We start from the raw sequence: 17153 nt of genomic DNA on the forward strand, positions 1-17153 counted from the left end.
TCCACTATCTACGATTAACTTACCGATCGATTGCGAGTCAATTGCCATTGGTCAATTTAGTCAATCGACCAATATGATTGGCGATTCCAACAAAATAATCGACCGATTAAGTTAATCGGAGATGGTGAAAACGGGTCTTATACCTTCTTAAAGCTTAAGTCTTACGGCTTAAATTCTCATTGTAGACGACGCATAAAGAGCCGTCTACAATGGAGAGTTGTAGGCNGTAATAGTAAGAAATTGACCAATCACAGACAAAGTACAGAAGAATAATCGATTGTGATTTGTCANTTTCTTACTGTTACNGTCTAAAACTCTCCATTGTAGACGGCTCTTAAGGGTCGTCTACAATGGAGAGTTGTAGGCCGTAATAGTAAGATAGATAGACCGTAACAGTAAGGCCTGGTTTATGCGGGCAAATAAGGCCTTGGTTTGGCCTTGTTTATGAGGGTAATAACTGTTAATTTATGCCGGAATTGGTACAGTTCAACTATAGGATTTCAATGCTTCTGTTACATTCTGTTATGCTTCTGTTAATAAACAGAAATATTAAAATCTTAGGCCCGCATAAACCAGGCCTAAGAAATTGACAAATCACAATCGATTATTCTTCTGTACTTTGACTTAGGCCTGTTCTACAATACAGTCGTAAGCTGTAAGTCGTAAAGAGCCGTCTACAATGGAGAGTTGTAGGCCGTAATAGTAAGAAATTGACCAATCACAGACAAAGTACAGAAGAATAATCGATTGTGATTTGTCAATTTCTTACTGTTACGGCCTACAACTCTCCATTGTAGACGGCTCTTAAGAAATCATCCAATTACAGACAAATTACAGAAGAATTATTGATTGTGATTGGTCAATTTCTTACGACTTACGGCTTACGACTGTAGCTGCGTTCTGATATTCACTGCCAGTACTGAAAATCTATAGCATATGTGACGTGAAGTATAGATTTTTAGTACCGGCAGTGAATATCGGAACACAGTCTGTATTGTAGAACAGGTCTTACATATATAGGCTGCGTTCGGGGAGCGCACTATTAGCGCTGTTGCATCATTCTATCTTTATTGCTCATTAGATGTAAAACAAAGATAGAATGACGCAATAGCGTGCACCCCGAACGCAGCCATAGTGTATATTTTAATACTAGTAGACTAGTAGTAGCAAGCAGCAGTGCGTATCAAACCAGGCGAACAAGTGCAAAGAGCAATTGAGAAAAACGGATGCAAGTTAGTAACGTTATGTTCTAACCGAAAGAACGAGATTAAATCGAAAACTTATTATTACAACGTGCGGAACTCAAAATGGGTGTCCCAAAGTTCTTTAGGTATATAAGTGAAAGATACCCATGTCTCTGGGAACTCATCAAAGAGCATCAGGTATAAAAAAAGAATAATTGTAATATGTTGTAAATTTTTAGTTCCTGTATTCGTCTTATTGTTGTCTCGTAACTTGTAAACAACTTTTTTTTTTAATTTACCTTCAAAATACGTGTCTTATTAAGTAATTATGTACAAAATCAAAATGAGGTTATTATTATTATTCAACACCGTTATTTTCATAAAATTTGCAAACTGGTTTATTATTTTCAGATACCAGAATTTGATTATTTATATTTGGATACAAATGGTATCATACATACATGTTCACATCCAAATGACAGTGATGTTTCCTTCCGCATTACTGAAGAAAATATATTTAAGAATATATTTCATTATATTGAAGTATTATTTAACATGATACGTCCAAAAAAATTGTTCTTCTTGGCAATAGATGGTGTAGCACCTAGAGCTAAAATTAATCAACAAAGAGGTCGACGATTTAGAGCTGCCAAGGATGCGGAGATGCAAGAAATTAAAGCTATGAAAAAGGGTATTGTATTACCTAAGGAGAAAAGATTTGATTCAAATTGTATAACTCCAGGAACATCCTTTATGGCTAAGCTTGGCAAGCAGCTCAAACGTTTTATTGAACAGAAGATTTCTACAGATGATAATTGGAAAAAGTGTAAAGTGATGTTTAGTGGATGTGAGGTAATTTTATGCTTTGTAATTGCAATGCAAATCATGACAGAATTTGTCTGTCTTGAAGAAATAGTGCATATGTGTATTATATATGTATGTACACAGCACATCAAGAATTCGAGGAGTAGACGTGGGATCGGAGGGCAAGCAGGATGGTTGCTTGCCAACAAGCGCCGTACGAATTGTACGCCCCGCTTCCCCTCCAATCTTTGCGTCTACTCTTTGAATTCCTGACGCACTGTGTACACAATGCATGTACACACATGCGTGTGTGTGTGTATCTCAATTATCTATATCTGTTATTTAATAGAATATAACAGTTTATATACTTTTTAGATGCCTGGAGAAGGAGAACATAAAATAATGGATTATATAAGATTCATGAAAGCAAGTAAAGATTATGACAGTAATTCAAGACATTGTTTATATGGTTTGGATGCTGATTTAATAATGTTAGGTCTTTGCACTCATGAGCCAAATTTCTCTTTGTTGAGAGAAGAAGTTAAGTTCGGTAAACAACAACAAACAACGACTCCTGAAAGGACAAAATTCTGTCTTCTTCACTTGTCACTGTTACGAGAATACATAGAACATGAATTTTCACCACTCAAGGACAAGCTACCTTTTCCATTTGATACAGAAAAAATAATCGATGACTGGGTTCTAATGGGTTTCCTTGTGGGAAACGATTTTATACCTCATTTGCCAAATTTACATATTAATCGTGGTGCATTACCAATTTTGTATCGTGCATATATGGAAGTGCTACCAACACTAAAGGGTTTGTTTTGCGGTTATTAACGTCATAGAGAAAATCTAAGATTTTTACAAAGTACTGAGTAAATGATATTTCAGGTTATATTAATGAATCAGGCACATTGAACTTGGAGCATTTTGAAAAGTTTATGGAAAAGCTCAGTAGTTTAGATGTAGAACAGTTTAAAGAACATTATGCCGATTTAAAGTATTTTGAAAGTAAGACGGGTAGAAAATCTAATGAATCTGAACGTCTTGTTTATAAAACAGAAGATGACGAGATTGTATCTCCGAGAAAAACAAAAAATAAAGATTTAGATGCTCTAATTAAAAGTACTACGGATATGGTAATCATTTACATACTTTTAAATAGAGTGCGTATATAGACTGACAAACACTTCAACATTTTATAATGCAGTGTTTAGATCATTCCGATGATGACTTGTTTGATGACTTTTTGATGGACATGGATATGATTGATGATGAATCTGATAGTGAAGTATATACCATGGAATTTGTACAACATAAGAAAGATTATTATATGAACAAATTAGAATATGATAATGTTGATGCGTAAGTATTAATTTTGTATATATGCTAAATAACTTTTAAGTACGTGTGTGTAAGATGTGTATGTACAATATTTTTGACAATATCCACAAAATTGTATAATCAAATCATTTTCATGTGTGAAATATTTTTTTTATTTTTAGGGAAGTTTTGCGTTCTCAAGCAGAAGGATATGTGAGGGCGATACAATGGAATTTGCATTATTATTATCACGGTTGTTGCAGCTGGTCGTGGTATTATCCTCATCACTATGCTCCGTATATTTCTGATATAAAAGACTTTAAAAATTTGAAGTTGGAATTCGACTTAGGAGAACCTTTTTTACCTTTTCAACAATTATTAGCTGTATTACCAGCGTACAGTAAAGATCTTTTACCAGAAGCTTTTCAATCACTTTTAACAGAGGAATCTTCACCTATTATCAGTTATTATCCAAATAATTTTAAAACTGATTTAAATGGAAAGCAACAAGAATGGGAAGCAGTTGTACTTATTCCATTCATTGATGAGAAACAGTTGTTGGCGGGTATGTAAGATCTTTTTGTTTTTCTATCTTTGAAATAATAACAAATAGCTGTTCGCTGAATGTTATGCGGAAATATGCGTGTATATATATATATATATGTATGTATGTATATGTATATATGCGCGCGTGTGTGTGTATTCACGTGTAAATCTTACATGTGAGTTTTTGAATCGAGATTTCAATTCTTAAATTCATATAGGATGCTATATTTGCATCTCATATATGAGAGACTTGTATATCCACCTAACTAATAAAGTACGAATAAAAGGTCAATATCGAGCTAAGTTAGGTGTTATATAAAATATTAAAAACAGTACATATAAAAAAATTATATTCGAAATCAATACATGTATGTGAAAACGTTTTCTGCTCAAACGTGAGCCTTCCACCTAACTAATTTTAAAATATTGCGAAAAAACTATTGCGAGACAAACTTTAAGTGCCTCGATGGCCGAATGGGAAAGGCGACGTCACGGAAAGCCGGAGATTCCACGTTCGATTCCTGGCTGAGGAGTTTTTTTTGCAATATTTTAAAATTAGAGGGGTATACGAGGTCTCTCATATTTGAGATGCAAATATAGCATTCTATATGAATTTAAGAATTGAAATCTCAATTCAGAAACTCACGTGTAAGATTTACACGTGAACACACACACACGTATATATATACACACAATTTTCGCACAACATCCAGCGAACGGCTCTTATGACCGTCTATACATGTTGTGTCTATACATGCTCTTATGAACGTCTATACATGTATTTCTAGTTTAGAAACTTCAAAGCCTAAAGATTCTCTATTAATTGACAATATAAATAATTTCATTCTCACACATTTTTCAAATAACGTTTGAAATATTTAAGATATGAATATTTAAATCTCTTCTCTCTGTATTTCTATCTATGCAACAGCTATGCAACCCCACTTATCCAAGTTAACAACAGAGGAGCAAGCGAGAAACAAACATGGGCCAATGTGCCTGTATTCATATACTGAAGAGATTCAGAATGTTTACCAGGAAACGATATATTTTCCACAATTTACAAGTCATGCTCAAGTACAATTACTACATCGCGACGATATTTTCGTGCTAAGAGAAAAATTGATTAGAGGATTGTCTCCAGGTTTTGATCTTAGCCTGTATTACCCAGGATTTCCTACAATGCGACATTTACGACATACAGCACACTTAGAAAAAGCAAAGGTATAAACTTTAGTAAATTTCAAAATTTAAATTATTAAATATTTCAAAATTTAAATTATTATAAATGTATTTATGTCTACATTTTTTTTTAATGAAAGGTAAAAGTATTTCAACAAGCATCGTCGGGAGAAAATATGATTTTACGCATAGAATCAGAGGAGACGCCAAATTTAGAAAGTTTAGCGTCAGAATTGTTAGGAAAAAGTGTGTATGTGGAGTGGCCTAATTTGAAGGAAGCTCTTGTGGTTAGCGTGTCCGATAGTAAAATGAGAATTACTTTGATTAATCACTTAGATGGTTATAATCCTGATAATATCAAGAAAGAGAATATGAAGAACATGCTAACAGATTGGAATGCAGAAAAGAAAACTATCAAAGAAACGTAAGATGGTTTTCTTTGTTTTTGATAAAGTTGATGGTTGGGCAAGATATTATAATATTTGTTTTTAGACATATGTTACGTCGCGGAATAGACATAGGCGATACCAGCGTATTGCTTCACGCTCGTTTATACTTGGGTAACAGATATGTTTTTGATGATCATGGAAAAGTAATGATGGAGAAACAATGGAGCGAGTTTATTGTACCTTACGCTTATCAGACTATAGTTACAGACATTTCCACCTTTCGTACGAAACCACCTGTTTATGAATCAGTGCATAATATCTTTATACCAGGAACCTTTTGTTTCATGTTGGGACATCCTTATTATGGTGCAATGGGAGAGGTACAATTGCATTGTTTGTCGTTTTATATCATTTAATGTCGGTTTTGTTTTAAAACATTAAAACATTTAATGTGTTTTTTGTACTTTTTTATTTTTATATTTCTTTTATATTTACTTCGGTCAGTTACATGTGTCAAAATGATAATTTGTTGAATTTGTTTTGAATTTTTTATGGATTTGTAGGTCATGCAAAATAAAGACAATCAGAAACGAAGAATTAAAGTTTCCATAAAGATTGCAAAAGAACCAATATTTGATCATGTTAAACAAGTCTATCTGCAACAAAAGACTCGTTACATGCATGGTAGTACTGCTGCACAACGTCTTGGAATAAGTAGTCATCTTTTAAGCAGAATTACTGGAACGATTTATGTTATACAAGCAGCAAATGAGGAATTTGTTAAGCATAATGTCGGATTAAATTTGAAGTTTAATAAAAAGAACGAAGAGGTAAGAAATGTCACGTATAAATATGCAAATTTGTTTTACAGTTAAATGTAATTTTGTAAATATATAATGTATGTGTATGTGTAAGTATTGCTTTTACAATTTTTTAAATTATTTGGTATATTTTACATAATCTATTAAAACTTTTATAGGTTTCTGGTTATACTAGAAAAGATAATGGTCAATGGCTGTATAGTCCAAAAGCTGTCCAATTGATCCGCGCCTATATGGAGAAATGTCCTGAGTTGTTCAATCGTCTGCAACAGAATGTAATGACTGACATTTTCCAAGAAGAGGAGCTATTCGGCAAGACGGAGTACGTTGCTTTTATTAATTAATTAAAAATTATGTGAGTAACGTAACAACCTTGTATATTACAGTTCAAAGGAGCTACAAGAAACAATTGCGTGGCTAAAAGAAGAATTACGTGGTATGGAAAGTAGAACCTGTGGCATGGATGCTCTTGAACCGGATCTGGTAAAAGAGATTGAGGAGGAAGTAAATAAATATCTGAAATCAGAGGATTCCAAGCCCAAGATAATGTTCATGCAAGTGAAACCTCAGTTACTGTTCAAGCCAGGATTACATTTGCCTAATGTGCCACCCGATCCAAATTCTCAGAATCGTTTATTTGATAGAATTTGTTGTGTCAGAAATGATTTTACTGTGCCGCTTGGAACCAAAGGCACTATCATAGGAACACGAAATAATGCGACAGATACCGTGTATGATGTTTTATTCGATAAACCTTTTATAGGTAAAGACAATGCTGTGCTTATTCGTCATACTTTATACAAAATTTTTATGATCTCATACAATTTTGTTTTAACGTACAAAAGTGAAATATACATATATTTATACATTTGCGTATAATATATTTTTAATACGAATATAAAATGTATTTTGTAGGCGGACTTGCGTTAAATGGATGTTCTGCAGTTCGGGGTTATCATTTAACTGCCTCAGATTTCATAAATATTAGCTTTGGCGAAAGAATTGAACAAGGAAATGTAATGAACGAATTGACGGAATGTAGAAAGCAAACGATATCGAATACCACAAGTTTTAACAAAAAAAGCGACAAACTTTCTCATCCACAAATGCAACTTGCTAAAATAGGACTCGAAAAATTAAGTCGAGATATTCGTATGAGTATGATGCAGCGCGGTGAGATAGGGTCAAATTCGAAAATAACATCTCAAAAAATAGTACCTCAACATTTTCAAAATACACCGACTCCTAATCAAGCGTCCGAATTCCAAGCGCTGTGGGATGAATTGCACAAAATACAGGTACAGTATGATATCTATCATAATTCAAATTTGTAAACTGTTTTAAATGAAAATTGTATAGATATTTTTCACAATAGAAACCTAATGAGGCACCGGAGAAACCAACGGTACTTTCAATGCCAATGAAAATTAAACCATCTACCAATCATATTATGCAGTCGGTAAGTTGACTGTTACGTCCAATGTACTCTATTACGTATAGTAAACAAATCATTATTATTGTAGTCGCAGGATCCTTGTGCATTTTTGAAAGCTTTGTTAAAGATTCCCGATGTAAATACTCAAACGAGTGAGCAACAAAACAAGATGCCCACGCAAAATACAATGTCATCTCGGAAAGTAGCAATTTCTCAAAAGGATCAAACATCGAAACCTCCACCGTTAGTGCAACAATTGTTTGATGTACGTAGTAATCGCCCAAACGTATCTAATGTATCTCATTTTTACAATTGTATAATAAAAAAATATATACATATATATATAATTTATTTTTTTTCTCAGCGTGCTCGACGGGCAGAAGAAAAGAAGGAAAAAGCGAATTCAGTTTGGTATACTTCACAACTAATGAGACACTTCTCACAAAGTAGATTTGGACTACCAAAATATAATTATATTCTTGATGAAAAAACGGGTTTAATTACTGCTCGCATTATGTTGGAAAATTCGAAAGTTTATACAGGCGATCCTTGCGCTACTCATGAACAAGCCACAGAAAGTGTTGCAAAAAAAGTATATGAGGTAACGTTCACATATAAATATAAGATGTGTATATTATATAGAAGTATGTAAAAAAAGTTAATAACTTTGTATTTTCATTAATGTGTAATTCACATCAGACGTTGAATTTGAATAAGGCACCTGATGCAAAAATGATAATGGCACCTAGGCAACAGTGGTATAATAGTCAACCAAATATTTGGGTCCAAAATGTCAGACATCCTGTGATGAATCTTCCAAAAATATCTCCAATTTCACAAAATTTACCTATGCAGCGTAACACGTTTTATCCGAGATGGAATCAAAATTTGCCGTCAACTGCAGCGTTTGTACAGACTACATTATATAATCAAAAGAGACACGCTCAGGTGAAACAGCAAGGGCAACAACAAGTGAAACAGCAAGGATATCAGCAAGTGAAACAGCAAATGAAACAAGGACAACAAAAAAATTCTCAAAAAGAAGAATCAAAAGTAGAAAGAAAAAATAGCACCGCGTTTGTTCCACTACAGGCACAAAAGAACAGCAGAAACATGAGTGCAAAGCAAATTCCGAAAGACACAAACACAACTGCCAAGAACTCAAGTTCTAAGACACAACAGCGTCAGAAAAAAGAAGAAGCGTCACCCAAGGTTTTTATATAAATGTTTTAAATGTTTTCCTTTTCATCATTTCAACTAGAGTTGGCAATGAATAATTGTTAATTTTTTCTTGTGCTTAGAAAGAAAAATCAGAGAATCCAAATAAAATGAAAGAGACAGCATCGAGTGTGCTACAGCAGATGTCGCAACAACCACAACAAAATGTAGGAAAATTGTCCAAGCCCAGGAAATCGCGTGTTGCCGCAAAATTCGGTGCGCAACCGCTAATGAATGGCGGTGAACCGTCTAAGTAAAAAACTATCATTGGATAGATAAGCTTTTGCAAATTAAATGTAAATATAAGATTAATTATACTGCGAGTTATACTCTTTTGTTCATTTTCTACATTTTATAATAAAAGCAAAATTTCTTTCGAAAGTTTTGCTTGAACTAATGACTCTTAAAGCCAGTTCAATTAACTCCGATTAACTTAATCGGTTCATCGATTCAACATAGAAATGACTAAATCGATAATTGATCAATGCGACCAATTTATTTGTATTAATCGACGACCGATTTATTTAACCGGAAGTGATTAAAATCTCAGCTCTTATTACGTATAATTATTATCTATTATTTTGGAAACGTTATTGTATCGTATCAATATTTTTTGTACTTACATATACCTACCTAAGCGTACTAAGTGAAAATCAAGTGTACATATATACATGTAATGTACAACGTAAAAATTGAGAATTATGATTAGTCGATGTTAGCAGCGTTGCTGTGGAACTTGTGGACGCGTGACATCACGCGGTAGAGAAAATAATTTACGATTGTTGAGAAGAGTACGACGCGAGTCGTACCTCTCTACCTCTCTACTGCGTGACGTCACGCGTCCGCAAGTTCCACGGCAACGCTGATTGTTAGTCCCTTTGATTTTATATCTCACACTGTATGTGGCATGTCAATCAATTAATTCTTATTTTCAAATTTTATGATATTTTATAACAAGACAAAAAGTTGTTTTTTGATGATAAAGAAGAACTGTATACAATGTACTGCAATATGTATTTATGTATACGACGATAACTTTTTCTTTTTTTTCGTTATGGTCGCGTTTAGTAGCACACAAACGTTTATTATTTATTTTTGCGTAATTGTTTATAATTTTCTGCTGAATGTAGCTCCGAACGTTTCAACTTTCAACATCACAAGTCATTGCATATATACAATGGTATTCTGCTGAATGCAACTATAATTCATAATATGAAATGATTGATATGTCACTATATCAATCGATTAGTTATCATTTACCGTTTTTATTATTAATTTTTGTGATATTTCACAACGCGATCTATATAGACGACATATAACATCACAAATTATTAATTCAAATATATTTCTATGATAATTATGTGTAATATCTATTGAAACAAGTATGTACAGATTATAGTAAGAATCTAAAAAAATCATACGCACGAACATTTTTTAGTGATTTTTTGTTTTTATCTTGGCTTTTTATAGCATGCTATGATTAGTTTGTATTGTTTTTCATATTAGTGAAAAGAAATATAATATGCTTAAATCTAATTATGTGAAATAAGTTTTTAGTTTATTTTGATGATGTGCGGATGCAGACAATTTATTTTGCCTCGTGATGATACTGAGAATGATAGTAATAATATAACACGCAAGCATGTGGTTCGAAAGAAAGAACATGCGAATTTTTATTTATATTGTAGCATGATTTATATACACGCATGTTGACACACAAAATAATATGCAAATATAATTGTAAATTATATATGCATTACACATATAAGATATTTAGAAGATATGATATTAATTATATTTATAAGCAGAAAACAGATTCATATCCTTAACAATTATTTCTGTATTTCCTTTTTTTGCATTATAAACGGTATGAACAGCACAGAAAAAACAATCAACTACAAAATATTTATTTTTCTTGTAATAAAAACCTTAGTGATTGCTAGAATATACTTTAAAATGTAATTTTGTGTTACATTTAAAATTAGTTTCCAGATTTGTAATTCTTTTATTTTAACTTTTTCAAGGAATCAATTCTAAATTAAAATGTTTATTATATTTACTTTTATAAATTCTTGCACAAAAATAAAGATTTCGAAGTAACTTTTATAGATCTATCATAGAAGGTGATTTTTTTACACACGTTTTTTCCGAAACAAAAACAAAATTAGATATGTAGTGTGTAGTTTTCTTGATTTTGTATTTTATACATTTTCTCACTTATTTTCATTACAAATTGGTTTTTTGTTCTTTGTGATTTTCATCTTGTACCATATGACAGAATATATTTGACACATTAGAGTATGTACACTCAAACGATTTGCAAACTGCGGAACACAGGATCAGCTTTTCTTTCTATACATCTTTATCCGTTAATATCTAGCTAATTACCGAAACAAAAATGTAATAATCATTGTCATATCAGTACCTCTAAAGGTCGGTCCTTTTCTAACCTGCGCAGTCAGTAAATTATTCACAGTTCGCAAATCATACAGAATATTTCTATCGTGCGATTAGTAAAGCCGTACCTTACTTTCAAGCAAATGCAAAATGTCTGTACGAAACATAATTACATACGATATGCAGCGGTTTTATTAAAAAAAAAAAGTTATACGTGTCAACTTCTGCGTATTATAATACTATCTAAGTTTTCATAGATATTTGCTGCAGTTAGTTTTGAGATGTTGAAAACGAGGAAATATACACATCTAAACTTCCTATTGTACAATTCACGTTACAAAATAAAAAACATTTTTTGTACAAATCTTTTAATCAATAAAGCATCTTCGAGAAAACTTCTTTCTTTATTTACTTGCATTGATAAATGTAATATATAGGAAAGAAGACAAAAGCAATGTCATCAAAATGTAATAAAAGTTTTGATGTCAGATATGCTTCCTGGCATTCAGTTTGAGATTTGTCAATGTTAATTGAAGTGTATCTTTTTTAGTAGCAAAAGATGATTTTGCAGTTGTTCAGTATCACTATATTCATTATAGAGGCGATTGGCATAGTGAAATGACTCAAAAATTTACTGAATGTAATTTATATGCATGATATATTATATGTTTGATGAAGAAATCGCCTTTTCAGAAAAAAGTATTTGGTAAATTCTATAAGTTACGCTTTATTGATTAAAGTGGGTTTATATTATATTATCATCTAAGATGGCTGCAGCAAGTATCTAGAAGCCTTAACTTCGATTACTTTATATTCGTCATGATACTCGTCGATTTTATCATTCCGAAAATTTTATCATCACAGTCCCGTTTTTTGACGACACTCAATACTAAATTGTTTTAATATTTCGCAAAGTATTATCCTGCTCTTCCTCTCACGTAAAACACGTATAGTGTTATCCTTCTCCAACATAACGGCTGCAAGAATTTTTTGATTCTCTAATCCTGCACGTATCCACTGCGCGGTCCATTCTGGACACATTTTATTTAATGCTAACAAAACTTCGGCATGAGGCTCCAAACTGTTACACGATACACCTCCACCTAAGAGATATTAAAACAGAAATACATAAACAATTGAAAGCGAACACAGTTGATTTGATGATTTTGCAGAACAATGGATTTCGATTATTAATATTTTTGACGTACCGACGCAATGCAAAATTGCGGAAACAAGTTCTTGCCCGATTGGTTGTACAAATGTTTGCAGGTGTGGACTTTGTATGATCGCATGACTGAGAAAATGGCCAGCTGCTTTGGCCGTAGCTATTTCCGGGAGCGTCAGACAAGCAACTCCTGCAAAAATAAATAACACGTTGAAGAAATAATTACATTGTATATGGCAAAATTTGTATCTTCAAGGATTTATTCACGATACGTTTGTACATAAACTTACCGCATTGCAACATATCTGGTATTTGGTCTGGAATTTGCAACAACATACTAGCGTTTTTTTTGCAAATTTGCGCGAGCACACTTAAATATGCTTCCATCAGGTCTGACCACTCGGACAGGTCACCGTTCACTGACCTACACGCCTTCACACCATTTAACGTAATTGAACTCATTTCTGCGAGGACTGGTCCAACAATATTGTCTGGATCTTTACCAAACAGCAATACGAGCTGTTTCAATAAATGCAACGCAGTTGGATGCGGCCAGATCTTATAGGAAGTTAATAAAATCGGTAACAAAGGTCGTGCTTCTGTTTCTGGCTGCCGTAAAGCCGATAACGAACGTTGCGCACACGTATGCATTGCCTCTAATGTAGCATTGTCTTGACTCCACTCGGGATGTACAACAATTTGATTGAATATCGGTAACACGCCATCTAGCACAGCCTTGCCGATTGCGCCTTCGATAGTAGTAAAAAATGTGGTGACCATCTTCAAGTAATTTGTAACACCGACTCGTGCTGTGAACAACGGTTGTCCCAGTAGCTCTTTTATTTTCGTCACGCATAGACCCAGCGTCGCTTCCAGATGCATCAGTTGTTCTTCTAGAGTAGGCAAAACGTTAAGAAGTTTGCCCGCGGCATATATAAGTCGCAGACCTTCCCCGCCGCCAGGCTCGACATTTGGCAGAATCTGACTGATGGTATGGAGAACGGACGGTGCATAAGGAGCAAGATGCGGTCCGCATTCTCTGGCCAAATCCTTCAGCGCCATACTCGCAAACGGCGCTGTCATCGAGCCTCTGGTCAATCCCTGGGTAACAAGTTCCAGCACTTTCTCTAGCCAAGGTTCTGGATGTTCTCCTATCCACTCGGCGTACGCGCCCAGCGTTGAACAGGCGCATGTTAATACCTGGTGATGACCGTTTGTGAACATCGCTATTATACAAATACGTGTTACATTTGTAATATTTTCTTTGTAATATATGTAATAGGAAGAAAATGTATATTGCAAAAGAAAATATTCTGAGATAAGATATAATATATGATAAAAAAAGAGTATTCCAGAATATTCTTTTCTAAATAAATGTTATTTGTTTTAACAATGTTTGAAAAAAATATTGCTTGTGTGTATTAGTTGTAAATTTTAAAAAGTTTAAGAATATCATGTCTGTGCGTTTCAATCATTCGGGAACAATACGCACCTCTTCCGGATAAGCGTGATAAGGTATGTGAAGGAGAATCAGATTTATCAAGGCAGGAGTATAACAATACTCTCGAGTACCAACGCTCTCGGCTAGAGCTTTAAAAGCGTGCAATGTGGATTCCACGTGAGTCCAAGGTAAATCTTTAAGACTCAATCTTTGTCCAAGAAGCTCCAACAAGTCACTGCCGAGGACTCTGTAACAATAGTCCAATGTGTCCGCCGCATCCTGCCTATAGCATCTAAAGTGCTCGCGGTCGTCCGCGTTTCCCTGTTCACTCGGAGACGCGGGTAGCGTTGATTTTCGCAACAATGCCTGAGATAATCGGAAATAAATCGGTTTTAATGCTTCCAAAGCCCGGCTATCTAACGGCTGATCCAGCGTGGCGAGATCGTCCTGTAACGCGTACCAAAATCCAAACGGTATGCAACTGCGCGTCTCGTTCACGGGATAACGACCTTCTTGTTCCGAGCACTCCAACAGCAGTTCGATTAAGCCCATCGCCGTCCACGTGTGCATATCATTGGAATTTTCAGCCAGAGCGATCAGAAACGCTCGACTATGAGCCTCCCCAATGGCGGTCAGAATCTCGCAGAAATATTTTTCTCTATGTTGCTGTGCCATCGCTACTAAATTTCTAGCCCATTCCCATAAAGTCTGAGGCCGTTTATTGAGTTCATTGTGCGTTACAATCATCATCAAACAATCTTGTATTATTTCCCAGCTTCTGTTATTTTCATCGTCGCCACCTTCTCTTTAATGGAGAAAACGGATATTTTATCGAGTTATTTGACAAATCGCACTCATATCGTATATTTTTATTATTCTTATATATAACCAAGTTTTATAACCAACTATTATAACTATTACAACTATTCTCTCTCACACACACACACACACGTAGTAATTCTTGTAATAGCTAATTGCGTACCTATTAGGTGCATAATGAGCTGCAGCCACTAATAAATAGGGATAGATTTGGCCACTTGCCTCTAGAGGCAGCTGACCACTCTGAAGCCACAATTGTGCACATTCTAGTCCCAAGGAGTATAATATACTGTCATTGCCCTGAGAATTTGGATTACACATAGAGAAAACTTGTTGCAGAAACCATGCAGTTTGGCACCAGCTGTTGTTTAAGACGTTGTGAACAACAGCCTCTCGTAATTTGGCACATTTTGCTTGTGTTTTTTTATACTGATAAAAAATAATAACATGATTATTATCAAAAAGCAAAAATGATAAAAAAACAAGACTTTTTTGTTTTACCTCATCAGGTAGTGTAGAAAGTACTCGAAGCAATAATTCCAATGCAGATGGAGAATTATAAGGTAAAATGTCAAGCAATTTATCAACTATACTCCTATTCTTTTCTTTATTTTCTGTATTATAAATATTGACTACAAATGCAGCTAACTAAAATCAAAATATAACAACTAAAATTGGCATAATAAATAATGAACAGTTGATTTCTTATTTATAATATATTCCTTTTTAAAACAATATATATGAAAAAATATATTACCGCTTGACAAAGCTTTGTAAGAATAAAGATGGGAGTATTGGGCCTTTTCACACTATTGAGCAAACGTTCCTTCAATACTGGATACTCATTTTCAGGCACTTCATTCCAGTGCTTGGATATTTTTGTATGCAAAGTTGTTGCAGCAAAAAACTGTACTTCAAATCCCTGCAAAAGTATGCGAAACAAAATATCTATTATTTTTCCTAATAAAAAAACATGTCTGAATATTTTTTTTCTACTTTCTGTTTTTATTATATTTTATTACTTTATTTGTATCAGAAAACTATATAACGCCAAGCAAATCTGACTCAGATGTAACTGATATCATGTTACTGAAACAATTTTTTTGCCATTTTTAAAGCAATTATTCAAAATAAAAAACTTTGCAGTAAATTAAAAGGTATATGCAATAAAAAACTAAATTAGAAGTTTTATGTACAAAAACTAAATCAGTAATATAATTTAGTGATGTAAAGACCTTGGAAGGCTCCAAAAGTTGCCACACAAAGTGCCACGCTTCGGGAGAGGTTTGCACCTGCAGAAGCCATGAATGAGCTTCATTGTTTCCTGCCGAGTAAAACTGCTTGATTGCGTCGTCGATGACCGTTGCATAATCCATGCCAAGTATTACAACGTTACTTGACAACGTTATTTGCTCAATTTTTGCTCTTTGTATTGCATGTACGCCACAAAATCCAACACTTTTGTTAGCAAAACTTCATAACAAGCGTTTCTATTTAAGTCCTCTCATCGATCGTATACATATTTTCAGTGTCTTATTATCTTATTTCCCAAATTTTGATCAAGCCTAAACACTCCTTCACTTGTGATGTGACAACATCACATAACCTAACCTGATATAACCTACTAGCATATATGTAAAGGGTCGTCTACAATGGAGAGTTGTAGGCCGTAACAGTAAGAAATTGACAAATCACAATCGATTATTCTTCTGTACTTTGTCTGTGATTGGTCAAATTCTTACTATTACGGCCTACAACTCTCCATTGTAGACGGCTCTTAATACTTCTATATTGCTAGTCGCGTATCTTCGCAATGAGAGACACGAGGCCCGAGAAAGGGAGACGCACGAAGTCCAAATACGGGCATAGATAGTCGAGCGTCATTATGCGCAGGCGCGTCTACTAAACGAGTGCGAGCGAGACAAAGCATTGGAAAGTGAGAGAAAGAACGCGAGAAAGAGAAATGCCCAAGCGTGCTTGAATGTTCACCGCATGCGCACAAAGCAGCTGGACCTTGCGCGAGAGAGAGGCTACTATATTGTCTGCACCGTAACATTTGGGCTTCAGGTCGGCACCACAGACTTCTATATACTACACTAGACCGCTAGCTCGCGTGATCTCAGCGTAGATAATGGCTACAAAATCTATGTACAATGGGGGTACTGTGGAATGCGGGTTTCATTGGTTGATTTTGACGATAAGGGGAGTTCATCCAATCATTACCTATATACTTATGTACATGCGCGACGATGCATGCGCAGATAGCAATTCAGCAGTTCAGCATAGTCACAGACTTCTATAGTATACTAAACCGTTAGCCAGGGTTGGGTTATTCGAGCATTATCTAGAGTTTTTTACATTTTACAGTTTTTTACGGTAAAATACGTAAAAAACGTATAAAATACGTATAAAACGTATAATATTTA

General features: G+C 34.3%; 2 protein-coding genes across 4 annotated transcripts; one reads left to right on the forward strand and one right to left on the reverse strand.

The window, feature by feature from the left end:
- The first annotated feature begins 1119 nt into the window (after positions 1 to 1119).
- On the forward strand, positions 1120 to 10928 carry LOC109860415 (5'-3' exoribonuclease 1). Of its 2 annotated transcripts, none has more exons than XM_020439483.1 (18): positions 1120 to 1382; positions 1596 to 2036; positions 2364 to 2808; positions 2883 to 3130; positions 3202 to 3356; positions 3497 to 3879; positions 4792 to 5084; positions 5183 to 5466; positions 5535 to 5811; positions 5995 to 6261; positions 6411 to 6574; positions 6639 to 7015; positions 7168 to 7550; positions 7628 to 7711; positions 7776 to 7952; positions 8052 to 8288; positions 8387 to 8899; positions 8989 to 10928. In XM_020439483.1, exons 1-18 carry the CDS (start codon positions 1308 to 1310, stop codon positions 9160 to 9162), a joined length of 4977 nt encoding a protein of 1658 aa, XP_020295072.1. In that variant the 5' UTR covers positions 1120 to 1307; the 3' UTR covers positions 9163 to 10928. The 2 variants fall into 2 exon arrangements, with proteins under 2 accessions (XP_020295072.1, XP_020295073.1); XM_020439484.1 differs by having other exon boundaries at positions 7815 to 7952.
- On the reverse strand, positions 10926 to 16379 carry LOC109860417 (importin-13). Of its 2 annotated transcripts, XM_020439486.1 has the most exons (8): positions 15963 to 16377; positions 15485 to 15649; positions 15229 to 15375; positions 14891 to 15156; positions 13960 to 14713; positions 12758 to 13667; positions 12511 to 12657; positions 10926 to 12405 (listed from the first exon to the last, which is right to left on the reverse strand). In XM_020439486.1, exons 1-8 carry the CDS (start codon positions 16101 to 16103, stop codon positions 12161 to 12163), a joined length of 2775 nt encoding a protein of 924 aa, XP_020295075.1. In that variant the 5' UTR covers positions 16104 to 16377; the 3' UTR covers positions 10926 to 12160. The 2 variants fall into 2 exon arrangements, with proteins under 2 accessions (XP_020295075.1, XP_020295074.1); XM_020439485.1 differs by having other exon boundaries at positions 14891 to 15375; positions 15963 to 16379.
- Positions 16380 to 17153: the final 774 nt, after the last annotated feature.

The sequence above is a fragment of the Pseudomyrmex gracilis genome, unplaced genomic scaffold (assembly GCF_002006095.1).
Source record: "Pseudomyrmex gracilis isolate BER0280 unplaced genomic scaffold, ASM200609v1 scaffold_382, whole genome shotgun sequence".
In the NCBI taxonomy this organism is placed as follows: domain Eukaryota; kingdom Metazoa; phylum Arthropoda; class Insecta; order Hymenoptera; family Formicidae; genus Pseudomyrmex; species Pseudomyrmex gracilis.

Excerpts from the sequence above, each read along its gene's own strand:
- LOC109860415 (XM_020439483.1), top strand. The coding sequence starts at position 1,308 with ATGGGTGTCCCAAAGTTCTTTAGGTATATAAGTGAAAGATACCCATGT. Across the intron at positions 7,016-7,167 it reads ATTCGATAAACCTTTTATAG|GCGGACTTGCGTTAAATGGA; the intron begins GTAAAGACAATG and ends TGTATTTTGTAG. Across the intron at positions 7,953-8,051 it reads TAGTGCAACAATTGTTTGAT|CGTGCTCGACGGGCAGAAGA; the intron begins GTACGTAGTAAT and ends TTTTTTTCTCAG.
- LOC109860417 (XM_020439485.1), bottom strand. The coding sequence starts at position 16,103 with ATGGATTATGCAACGGTCATCGACGACGCAATCAAGCAGTTTTACTCG. Across the intron at positions 15,376-15,484 it reads TTACAAAGCTTTGTCAAGCG|TTAGCTGCATTTGTAGTCAA; the intron begins GTAATATATTTT and ends TTTTGATTTTAG. Across the intron at positions 12,406-12,510 it reads CGCAATTTTGCATTGCGTCG|GTGGAGGTGTATCGTGTAAC; the intron begins GTACGTCAAAAA and ends AATATCTCTTAG.